At 35.8% G+C, this 13,605-nt stretch overlaps 1 protein-coding gene across 1 annotated transcript in view; it reads left to right on the top strand.

Annotated features, from left to right (window-relative positions):
• Positions 1–13,605, top strand: part of Smp_147830 (cadherin-related) — a gene marked incomplete at both ends in the record, with an annotated part of 33,259 nt that overhangs the window by 13,933 nt on the left and 5,721 nt on the right. Inside the window, 5 exons of the mRNA XM_018796361.1 lie at positions 2,622–2,749; positions 2,897–3,200; positions 6,121–6,276; positions 8,063–8,353; positions 12,987–13,125. Of these exons, the coding sequence (XP_018650582.1) occupies positions 2,622–2,749; positions 2,897–3,200; positions 6,121–6,276; positions 8,063–8,353; positions 12,987–13,125 (1,018 nt within the window). The remainder of the gene's footprint in view (positions 1–2,621; positions 2,750–2,896; positions 3,201–6,120; positions 6,277–8,062; positions 8,354–12,986; positions 13,126–13,605) is intronic.

The raw sequence follows: 13,605 nt of genomic DNA, 5'->3' as shown, positions 1-13,605 counted from the left end.
ACACATTCATAGTTTAAAAGTAAACGTAGTATGTAATACACATAGTTTGAAAGTTATGTAATCCAATGTACTATAATCAAAACTTTGTATAATGAACAAATCAACCAAATTTATTGGAATGACTGGTACGTCATGTAGATAAGAAATATTATTATAGTTCTTTTTCTTTTAATTAGAATTTCTTAGATGAAATCTAAGTTTCCATCTTATATATCCTTTTCAAGAACCCTCTGTTTAGAAAGAAAGATATCCACTGAATTCATTTCAAGCTTTTCACTTCTATTCACTTTTCTATTTAGTTATATTGTGGTTTTATCTTTCAATAAAATCTTTATGTGTATAAATCAGTTCCTACTGAGATAAATATTTAAAACTTGAATTGGTGAATTAAAGAAACCAATCACATAAGTGAAACCTCCTGAACCTAAGAGGCTTTCATCTGACAAACTAACTCTACTTCTATTCATTCTGACGAAGTAGTAATGATTAAAAACTCAATATTAATTTATGCATCCAAAAGAAGACAATAACCAATTTTCAAAGCTTAAATCATGAATCGGTCCCAGGCAGACTATCATTGAAAACCTAGAAGAATTAGATAGTCTCCATAAATCCTCCATACTAGTAAAAATCATTTGCTCATCGGTAACTAGCTTAAAGATGTAACTCCTAGAGTTGTAGTGAGAAGTCATGATCAATGAAGTTCAATTTGTGTTGGGTATAGGAAAGTTATCCACAGTTACCCAGGTAATAAATAAGAGTGGCAGAAGACCGTGAATTAGTTAAAATTTAGACATTAATACAGTTGGATGTGGGTTCAGTGATCTAGCGGTTAAGCTTCCTCTCATGAAACCAAAAGTCCTGAGTTTAGTTCTTCCTTGTGTGATCGTGAATGCCTACTGTTGTGGAGTATTACATTAGGATAAGACAGATGTTCATTGCTATTAGGTTTTTAATAAGGATCTAGCTAAGATTAGTTCGTGATATGTACTGTGAAAATGCTACAACCTCCACGTATCAACTATACTAGTCATCAATTTATTACAACTTAAGCGAATTCATAATTTTCTTATTAATATCATCTGCCATTACTATCATCGTTATCATCAGAATTAATACTGTAGTGAACAAGAACACGGGTGGGGACATTTGAATGTACTTAAGCACAAACTACAGACTATCTCACTAAATCCTGATAACCATACAGTAAACAGTTAATTTGAAAAATAACAATCAATTGTCTTCATCTTCACTGTTCCTTCCGTACGTATCAGTCCATCTTCTCTGATTTCATTGTTCATTCATTTTCGTACTAATCGCGCTTCATTCCTGTTCGTTCCTTATCGATCTTCTGCCAAAATACATTCTATGTCTGATCATCACCATATACTACTTGTGTGGATATAAGTAGACCACACCACAATACTATTATTATTTTCTTATTGTGTTTATCCTGTCATGCAATCTTCTCTAAAATTATTGTTATTCCATATAAGCTAAAGCCATCCTCTTAGTAACATGTTTTTCACTCACCCGATTCTCTATAGGTAAGTAAACTCTTTAAAACTTTGGTGATTATTACGCAACCAATCTTATTAATTAAAAAGTCAGGACAATTACTACCTTTTAGTTATTTGTCTTCTGTGTGTTTTTAAGTTATTTGAAGCTTGCGTAAACTCTTCAAACCATCGATAATTATCACACAATGTATCCTATCAGACCCTCGATCCCATAGAAATGCTGCCTCACAGCTTCAATGTTTTGGAATTCTATCTTTAAGCATATACATATATTCAGTGTTGTTCTTATGCCTTATGTCATGATTACCTGTTACTCAGTGTTATTATCATATCTCAATGTCACATTAACCAGATTAGAAGTGTAAGTAGCCTACTAATTGTTCTACCAAAGTTGTTATTTTAGTATTATTCAAATTCGTTAAAGGAACCAATGTATGGAGTTTGTTTTTCATATCACCACGTTGATTAGTGAACGACGGCTTTCGTATCATTTTTCTAGTTTTTTTATAATAAAAACCATAGAGATAATTAAATACCGATTCGTGGTACATAAATCATTGTTTCTTTAATTGATCCTGTTTTAATAAGAAAAATTACAATTATACATGATCAATTGACTCATGATTTCAACTATGAAAAATACGAAATTCTCCACAAAACCCCTTCTGATCTATAATCATATGCTCACTAGTGACTGACTTCAAGAGATAATTCCTGAAGTTCTAGTGGGAAGTAGTGACCAGTGGAGTTCAACCACGTCTGTTGTAGAGATATCAACTCACTGAAGACAATTGGTGAACGGTTGCTCAAAAATCGTGGATTGGTTGAAGTTAGACTCAGTGGTCTATCGGCTAAGGGATCTGACGCGAGACTGGTAGGTCCTGAGTTCAAATCTCGCAAGGCGGGATCGGAAGAGTCTCATAGTAGGACGAAACGGCCGTCCAGTGTTTCCAGATTTTCCATGGTGGTCTAGCTTCAATTGACTCATGATTTCAACTATAAAATTACTGAAATCTCCACAAAATTTCTTCTGGATTTATTTAGTTTTATTTGAATATCATATAACAAGCTATTCTTCTTTTATCTACTTTATCACAATAGCTTCTCATTATTGATCGGGATAGTCCTCAAGTTAATGGTCAAGTACATTGTGAAGAACCATCACATTTAATAAGAAATCAACCTATTCTATTTGTAAAAGAATCATTTGATTTAAATGAACGAATATTGTCACAAAATCATAATGATTATTATTATTCTACAATATTCTCGACGATTTCATCAACGTCATCCTCGTCGACGTCGTCATCGTCATCACCATCATCATTATTATCAAATACTGAAACTCATGTTTATCAACGTTTTACATTATATAGCCAAAATAAATATGATCGTGAAAATATTACAGATAAATATCTGGCTATTTTATATTGTTGGGATGGAATTCCCAATTCCTTCTCTAATTCCCTTGTATCATTAGATTCAACAAACTATTTATCAACAGATTACCCTAAACATGTATCATCAATGACATCAATGTCATTATTATCTAGTCTAACAGCTACAATGACTATTACCTTACAAATATTAGATGAAAATGATAATGAACCAATATTTGATAAACCATTGTATAAGGTTACATTTAAAGAAAACTCACCTAGAAACACTAAAATTATTCAAGTTAGTGATTGTTTAATGTTATTCTATATACCATATAGGATTAAATTACTACTAGAACTGTAAACCTGATACTGGCAATCCCAGAGTTCATCTTGAAGCTATAGTCGGAACAAAGATAACTTAGTTCTAAACTTTATCTTTCACATAGACTATTGGATCGCGAGTATCGCGTTTACAGTTCTATGTTGTGATCCAGAATACACTTGGAGACAATCGATTGTACAGAACATTTTAGTAAAATTTGAGAACCATACAGTAAATAGTTAATTTTCAAACTATTAATCAATTGTCTCAATCTTGACTGTTCCTTTCTGCAAATATCAGTCGATTGTCTTCAATTATTATTGTTGTTCATGCATTAGACAGACTGGAAGATATAAGAATAACAAAGTGAAAAGTAAATATGGGCCATACCTACTCTGGATAATAAATCCAAGTTCAAAGGATAAGTTTACTGTAAGGGCGAATTGTTTTTGAGTATAAGAAGATTTGAACTTTTGTATGATTAAGCATTCAACAAGCCAAAGTATTTACATGAGACAAATTTTATACAAAAAATGCAAAGATTGAGTTGAATTTTGATGGAGTTTTGTTCTCTGAGCTGGATGGTTTGGTCGTCGAGCTTTCATCATCCTACTGAATGACATCATCAGCACAAACTTCGGATAGAAGTGAAGTGTTTGAATTTCTCCACATGTGGTTCACAGCTTGTCCTGTACACCTCGATGTTGACTGGTTCTTGTTGACCTTATATCTGTCATTGTTTATTTATTTGTTTTGGTTGTATCTCCTATTCGTTTGTTTTTTGTTCCTATGTTTCTGCATAATTTTCCTGATTGGTTGATAAATTGGAATGATTTCAATGTGCTTGTTTATTGCTGATTGACCTGAGTGCCAAGCTTCTAAAAATTCTCTGGTGTTTTTAGAATTGCCTCTATCCGAAATCTCTGCATTTTTTCGGTCGAATGTGTGTCCGTGGTTATCCACGTGCATTGATATAAGTGAAGTCATGTCATGGCGTTTGACTGCTAATTGATGTTCATGCAGGCGAAGATGAAGAGAACGTCCACTTTGTCTGACGTAGGGTTTTTCTCAGTTGGTACAATTTATTTTGTAGATGATATTTGGTTTGTCTTCTTTTGTCATTTCGTCCTTTGGTTTGCATGGGACTGAATGGAGGGATTTTATTGGTTTGTGAGCAACACCTATTCCGAACGTTTTCAGCAGTTTCGTTGTCCTTTCCGATATACCTTTTATGTGTGGTAGGGTGATCCTTTTGTTGATTTCTGTACTTGACTTTGTTTCTGATGATGGATGCGGCTAGTACTTTTTGATAAAATTGATTGGGTAGCCGTTCTTTTGAAGGATGGTTTTCAAGTATTTTTCTTCATCTTTCCGTGCTGTAATTGTGTTGCAGTGTGTCCTCGCCCTCTTGAACAAAATTTGTACACAGTTGACTTTATGAGCTCTTGGGTTGTTGCTATTTTAGTTGAATATTTGATCAGTGTGGGTCGGCTTCCTGTACACTTGAGTCTCCAGAATACCTGTGTCGGTTCTGATGAAGTTAATCTAATGACCTGTTTTAGCTAATGGGTTCATTAAGAGAGCACGATGAGTATTTAACAGCTGCTTTTATTGGGTCTTCTGATTTTATTTGTTATTACAACTATTTTGTTACCTTATAAACAAAGATGGATAGTGGCTAGTAGTGGAATTCAGGACGCGTGCCACTTCGTCCTATTTGGGATTCCTCAGCTAGATATATCTGCATCTTAGATTTGATGTCTAGCAACAAAAGGACGGGTTCACTGTGCAGCAGTTCGTTCCGTCCTGCTTTATGGCAGTGAAACATGACCGATAAGAGTAGAGGATATTCGTAGGCTACTAGTGTTCGATCATAGGTGTCTTCAAAGCATTGCTCGTATATCCTGGGACCACCGGGTAAGTAATGCAGTTGTTAGGAAACGGGTACTAGGTAAGGATGGCAAATCGATTGATGAAGTAGTGAAACTTCATCAGTTGAGATGGCTGGGACACGTGTTACGTATGCCCAACCACCGACTGCCCCGACGTGCAATGCTTTATGGCGTAGGAGTAGGTTGGAAGAAAGCTAGGGGCGGCCAGACCGAAATGTGGCATAAATCCATGAAGTCGCTGACAAGTGGACTGAGACATGTTAGTAGGTGTAGACTACCTGGTTGAGATTCGCGAGATGATAGCAACCGATGGTTAGAGACCTTGAATGACATGGCTCAAAATCGTTTGCAATGGCGAAGGTGCATCCACTCTTTGTGTTCTACCAAATTCTAATCTTCTGAATTCTTCATGTCCATATCCTTTTTCTCTTTTCAAATTTATTTCACTGTATTATACTCCTTCAATAACATCTTTAAACCCCAATGTTTCATATTAATGCTTATACTCTTACTACTTTTACCACTATGGGATTTGAATGGACAACTGAATTTTTGTGCTAATGTGGTATGGCAACTCGAACTGATGTACTTACGTACGAAGTTCTACGTTGTGATTGACTGACTGACTAGAGTTGATGTTCACTCTGAGACTCGAACACAGTACCATTCGCTTCAAACACTATTGCGTTATCCACTTAGCTACTGAATCCTGATAGCCACTTGCTTGTGCAATGGGGTGAAGTTTAAATTCAACTTAGTACTAAGTTGAATTTATTTTATTACTTATTCAGATAACTTGAAACTAAATTATACTCCACCCTGTATATTTGTGGTCACATATATGTAAATTGGTAAGTATAGCTACGTATTATGCAATCAGTTCTATTGCATAATATGAATATACCCTGGAGGGATAAACTATTAAATTGTGCTTATTCATTATTTGAAATGGTTTCTCAACAAAAGGTATTCAACAATGTACCCACACATTCTTTTATTATTAGATGCATGCTACAGATAAGGATATAGAAGAAAATGCACAAATTTACTACAGTTTACAAAAGAATGAACTTAATACACCTTATTTTAAAATAGATCCAATAACTGGTTGGATTCTTAATACAGCTGAAATAGATCGTGAAGCACAGTCAACATTTAAAGTAAGCTATTTTTAATTATTTACCTCAAATTTGCTTTTTTTTTGTTTTTCATTACGAGTTTAAAGTAATGGTACATTTCATATTAAAAGGATCAGAAACAGTAGTTTATCCAAGAGAAATCTACAAACTAAGGTGCAAACTGAACAAAAGAAAATCTGAAGCTCAGTGAGATGGCTTGTCACAGTTATGAATGTGATTGTTTAGAATTAAAATCTTTATTAAAATAGCATTTTAATAGTTGAATTCATGAATCAATATAAGCTAAACCACTACTGAAAGCCTGGAAGCACTTAACAGCTGTTTCGTCTTAGTGGGAAGCTCTTTAGTAGTGCGCATTTATTCTCCCGTACGTGGTATTCCAAGCCAGGACCTTCGGTCTCACACGCGAACGCTTAACTTGTAGATCACTTATCTGACATCCAACAGTGTTGATGTCTAACTTACATCGATCCATGATTGGCTGAGCAATCATTCATCCATTGTCTGAGGTAGATACCTATCTCTACCCGACATAGATTGGACTCCACTGTTCATGGCTTCTTACTAGAACTCCAGGAAATCATCTTGAAGTCAGTCACTAGTAAGCACATGATGATTATGATCAGAATAGAACTTTTAACAGACAGATATAAATTTTCAATAAATAATCTAATGAATTTGAATCACCTCATCATTGACAAATTGATTGAACTTACAAAGAGTTGTGTTATTTGAGATAATGAGGTAAAATAAAACTGGAACTAATGATCATATAAAGAAAAGAACCAAGCCATAGCATGATACGTGTAGCTAAGATTGTTACTGAAAAAACACAATGAAAAAGAAAGGAACATACACGATAAATTAACATACAATGTCTCAAATAGTTAATAACAGTTTTGATAAAAATGAAACGTTACATAACTACAGTAAAAAAATATTAGTCGGTTACATGATGGAGAAACTCTGGAAGAGGTGGAAACATTCACGTACCTGGGAAGCATCGTTGATAAACAAGGAGGATCGGATGCAGATGTAAAGGTGAGGATTGGCAAAGCAAGGGGAGCATTTCTACAATTGAAGAACATATGGAACTCAAAACAACTGTCAACTAACTTCAAAATGAGAATCTTCAATACGAACGTCAAGACAGTCCTACTGTATGGAGCTGAAACGTGGAGAACTACTACTAAATCCATCGTCAAGAAGGTACAAGTATTTATAAACAGTTGTCTACACAAAATACCCAACATTCACTAACCGGATATTATCAGCAACAGCCTTCTATGGAAGAGGACAAACCAGCTTCCAGCTGAAGACGAAATTAGGAAAAGACGTTGGAAGTGGATCGGACATACATTGAGGAAATCATCAAACTGCATCATCAGGTAAGCGCTAACTTGGAATCGTGAAGGGAAGCGGAAAAAAAGGGAAGTCCAAAGAACACATTACTCTGGGAAATAGAAGCAGATATGAAAAGAATGAATAACAACTTGAAAGAACTGGGAAGGATTGCCCATAACAGGATTGGATGGAGAATGCTGGTGGGTAGCCTATGCTCCTCCATGAGGGGTAACAGACGTAAGTAAGTAAGTAAGTACGTAATTATTTGATATAAATGAGTTAAAGCTTTAATTATGATGTGAACATCTATAAAAATTGTAACAGATAGAAGTATATGTTTACAGTCACGTATTTTTTGTATCTATGAAAGGTTTATCATGATACCCTTCTGTACACACTCTTATTTATAGTCTCTATAATGCATTGAAACTAAATGTTTCCCCTTTGATGATTTTTTACACAGTTAACAATTCTAGCAATTGATGGTGGTTACCAACCACTAAACAATCAATTTTATTTACTATCTAACAATAATACAATACATCATACATCTACAACACAACTCATTATTCATATGTTAGATGTAAATGATAATGCACCGGAATTTTATGGTCCAAGACAATTTGCCATTGAAGAAAATCAACCATCCAATACATGGATTGGTGATCTAAAAGTCATTGATAAGGATGAAGGATTAAATAGTGAAATAACATTGAAATTATTATTATTTTCTGATAAATGGTTCAATGAAAATGTTGAGTCTCAATTAAGGAATAATACTACTCAATTAATTACTGATTATCATTTACCATTTTATATATTGAATAATGGAAGTTTATTCACACGATCATCATTGGATAGAGAGAATCAAGTAAGTATTGGTTGTTTAAATCTTTTCATTGATGTTTAGGTTTGTAATTGATCATTCTCTTATTGGCATATTTGCCTTACTTACTTACTTACTTACTTACGTCTGTTACCCCTCATGGAGGAGCATAGGCTACCCACCAGCATTCTCCATCCAATCCTGTTATGGGCAATCCTTCCCAGTTCTTTCAAGTTGTTATTCATTCTTTTCATATCTGCTTCTATTTCCCAGAGTAATGTGTTCTTTGGACTTCCCTTTTTTCCGCTTCCCTTCACGATTCCAAGTTAGCGCTTACCTGATGATGCAGTTTGATGATTTCCTCAATGTATGTCCGATCCACTTCCAACGTCTTTTCCTAATTTCGTCTTCAGCTGGAAGCTGGTTTGTCCTCTTCCATAGAAGGCTGTTGCTGATAATATCCGGTTAGTGAATGTTGGGTATTTTGTGTAGACAACTGTTTATAAATACTTGTACTTTGCCTTAATTCATAAATATTATAAGCAAAGATGGACGGTTTACAAATAGGACGAAACACAGGTCCTGGATTCCACTACTAGCCACCATCCATCTCTGCTTGTAAGTAAGATTTTGTTTAACTGAGGTAATTTTTTTAGACCAATGCACTTGATTAAACATGTTATGATAATTGGAAAACTTATTGGAAGCAAATGTGTTTTTTCAGTAATTACACGGACAACTTTGTAATTAGTCTCAGAAATAGTTAGACTAGCCAAATCTTTTCGTATTTATCCGTCCAAATTCTCTTGTATATCAGCCGATACTTTTGGAATTTACATTCGTGTACACCTTCCAGAGTGAATTAAAAAGGTGTACTATAATGATGTTTTCTATAAACTTAATCATTCTTCTGAATAATTAATCTAGACTTATGGTTATAGCACTGAATAGACATTTTTTGAAAAATAATATGAGTATCAAATATGGGAACGGGGTTATGTGGAGATTTTAGCAATTTTAGATAGTTGAAATCACTAGTCAATTGAATTTGGACCACCATGAAAAACCTGGAAGCACTGGATGACCATTTTGTCCTGTTGTGAGAATTCTCAGCAGTGCGTATTCACGATCCCAGCTCGAGAGTTTCGAACTCAGGACCTATCAGTCTCGCACGCGAATGCTTAACATCCAGACCACTGAACCGACTGACATCCAACTGTGTTAATGTCTAACTTCAAATAATCCACGGAACTTAGTAACCATCCACCATTGTTTTTCACTGAGTTACTATCTCACTACTGATAGGTCCTCGGTTCGAGTATCGCGAGGTGAGATCGTGGATGCGCACTGTTGAGGAGTCCCGCACTAGTACGAAACGGCCGTTCAGTGCTTCCAGGTTTCCCATGGTGGTCTAGCTTCAATTGACTCATGAATTCAATCATAAAATAATAAAATCTCCACAGAACCTCATCTGATAATAAACATATGCTCACTAGTGATCGGCTTCAAGAGGTATTTCCTGGAGTTCTAATGAGAAGCAGTGACCAGTGGAGTCCAACCGGGTCTGTTGTGAGATAGTATTTCACTGAAGACAATGGTAGACGGTTGCTCCATTTCGTGGATTGGTTAAAGTTAGATTGTAGTGCCGCGATTCGTTAATCGTTCGTTTCGATAACCGATATAATTCTAATCTTAACGGCGCGTAAAATCAGAAGACAAAGGATAGCAGCAACTACACTTTATTGTCGAATAACTCAGGTCAGAAAGTTAACAACACCTGAGCGAATAATAACGAGCGAGTGAACAGGCGAATAAGCGAAGGAAGCGAACGAGGCGGAAATGACATGCAGTGGAGATGGCTGGTAAGCCAACTCGAGAGCGAAGCGAAAGATAATGCGTATTGGAGATGGCTGGGAAGGCAACTCGATTTAAGCAAGCGTTAATCAACATTTATAGTCGGAGAAAAATGAGTGACAGACATATGACGAATAAGATACGAAGTGTGCACACATATACGCTCATATAAAAAGTACTCAAGGTTAATAAGCAAATGATTAACAAGATCAAAAGATGACTCAATGTACAGGTGAATTGGCTTGGCCAGTAGCTAGAATAAAGTATATGGGCTTAACATAACAACCGATACTACAAGATATTAAATATAGATTTTAAAAAACTTTGGTCCATATCAGGAACTTTTGTCTTATTGTGTAACCTATACATCGTACATGCATAAAATATCTTTATTGTTCATTGTATACAGTATGTCTGCCAAAATCTTTTGACATTTTTAGATAAGAATAACTTATTCGGAGACTCCTCTTCTCTTATTAAGCCTATTGAAATCATGTACTTTTCTTTGCGAATAACTTTGAATTAAAGGTATCCATGATGGAATAGTTCTTTGTCTTCTCGTTACGTTGAAAGAGAGTATATCATTTTGAATCACTCATAATACTTAATTGATTGAGAATGAAATTAAAATCATAAAATACTACATCTAAGCAGGATTGTATCAAAACTTTACTAGATAAATAGTTACAAACAAGCATATCTGTTTTGAACATCGTTAAACTAACTGTTAGTTAGCACGTCTAAGTGATTCTCTTTGATTTGCTTTTAAATTCAATATCAGAAGTATTTTGTGGAGATTTCAGTATTTATATAGTTGCGATTATAAGTCAATTGAAGCTAGACCATAATGGAAAACCTGGAAGCATTGGACGGCCATTTCGTGCTATTGTGGGACTCCTGAGCAGTGTACATCCACGATCCCAACTCACGAGATTCGAACCCAGGACCTACCTGTCTCGCGCCAAAGCACTTAATCGATAGACCACTGAGACGACATCCGATGATGGTAATGTCTAACTTCAACCAATCCACGAAATTGAGAAACTGTTCACCAATTGTCTTCAGTGAGTTACTAGCTCACAACAGACGTGGTTGAACTCCACTGGCTTCAATGAGGTATTCTGTGAAGTTGTGGTGAGAAGCAGTAACCAGCGGAGTTCAACCAGGTCAGTTGTGAGATAGTAACTCACTGAAGACAATTGGTGAACGGTTGCTCAACTTTGTGGATTGGTTAAAGTTAGACATTAACACCATCGGATGCCGGCTCAGTGGTGCGAGACTGGTAGGTCCTGAGTTTGAATCTCCCGAGGTGGGATCGCGGATGCGCACTACTGAGAGGTCCCACAACAGAACAAAACGGCCGTCCAGTGCTTCCCAGTTTTCCTTGGTGGTCTAGCTTCAACTGACTCATGATCTCAACTATAAAAATTCAATATCATCGATAATTAAACACTTTTTTTGCTTCAAGAGTTTCCAATCTACTGCTTTCATACACCTTGAAGGATAATACTCCAACATAATGATGTGCCATAAATGTTTACTTAAGAAGTTGGCTATTTAAAAACTATAACTGTAACCTAAAGTCTATCATATATGTTGTAGTGTCGGTTGATATGTTAAGCCCACATGTCTTATTCTAACTTCTGGACAAGCCAATTTACCTATTCATCTTGAGTGAAGTTTTCACCTTGTTAATTATTCACTAATTAACACCCACTATTTTTTTATATGAACGTAGGTGTGTGTACACTTTTTATCTTATTCATCACACGTACTTATTCTTGTCTGACTATAAATACTGATTAACGCTTGATTAAACTGAGTTGGCTTACCCGCCATCTCCAATGCGTGTCATTCAAGTTTCGCTAGCTGATATTTAATCATGTGCTTATAACTTTCTGGCCTGCATCATTTGTCAATAAAACTGTAGCTGTCGCATCTCTTTGCCTTCTGATTTTATACACCGTTAAGATTTGTATAATAACGGTTGTCGAGGTGAACGATTAGCAAAGCATGGCACAGTGGTCTTGAGTGCTGTTAGAGGTATGAGGGCAATTATCACTTCCCGGTTGCCCACACCGTGGAAGGGTTCTTCTAGAGGTACCTGAAAAAAAATTGGATTAGAAGTGGTCTTCGTGACCTGAGAGCGTGACCGCAGTGCCCAAGGGACAACTGTTTGAGGTTGGTCACACACGACCTTTTTGTGAGTAATTATTGTGTTAGCTCCGTACTTGTTGGGACCTCACCGTCGGAGACGGATATCCGTGGGATAAGGCGAGGTGTGCATTTTTGGGGTCGACCTTATCTAACCCCACTCCTCCTTGTGGGAAGGCAGAATCGCTGTTATGTTGGTTGTCTGAGGGAAACACCTTATTGCTGTCACACCTCTGTACAGTCAGCATTAGGACTTCGCCTTCGGACCTTATGATTGCTGCTTTTAGTCTTACCGCTCTTCAACCGACTTTTCTGGCGTGGTAGGACCTTGAAGAATGATTGTTCCAGCCAGTATAGCTCGATTGGTTCATCACGATAGGCAAGCCCGACCACCACGTCAAGGTATCAGCAACTGAAGCACGGCACTACAATGTTAATCTTTTCTGAAATAAACCAATTCTGATTACTATCCATATTATTTATTATATGACCAAATCTAATCTTGTTCTGATTACATCTACTATTTTTTTTCTATTCTTTCCTTTGGAATTAGTCTCATTATTGTTTTGAAGTGATAGCATCCGATAATGGTCAAGATAAAGTTTATTCTACAATAGATACAATTTGTATACGTATACTTGATTTAAATGATAACAAACCTTATTTTATTGGAATTGAGGGAGAATATCATGGTTAGTTGATTGACCAAAATTTATTGATTATTGATTATTGATTTATTGATCAGTTCCTTTTTGTTTGTTCTTGTTGCTTCTTGAACTTAATATCAATTCGTTATGTTAGTTGCTAAAGTAGTTTAGAAAAACTTTGATTCTGATGCATATAAACTAAGAGAAAGTTTTGAGATGATGGAGAAGATTTGTAGTTCAGGTGGGTGATTTTGATGTCTGGTTTGTATTTACTTTTTACTTTGGGAGGGATGAAGAGCTAAGTGATAAAACACCTGATAGCAGATCAGATCATTAGAAAATGGTGCTATATGGAGCTAGATAGCCTTCTTGCGACACTTTCTCAAATATCCTTGTCTCATGTTCTCATATTCTATCCTCTTACTATCTCCTATTCTCATATAATAAGTCATGTGAGGTGATTCACTGTACGTAGATAATTGCCGTGAAGAAAAGACAGCATACTATTAAAGTACCTCAGTTGCC

The sequence above is a fragment of the Schistosoma mansoni genome, chromosome 2, assembly GCF_000237925.1.
Source record: "Schistosoma mansoni strain Puerto Rico chromosome 2, complete genome".
Lineage (NCBI taxonomy): Eukaryota > Metazoa > Platyhelminthes > Trematoda > Strigeidida > Schistosomatidae > Schistosoma > Schistosoma mansoni.
This window is presented reverse-complemented; position numbering and strand designations above follow the sequence as displayed.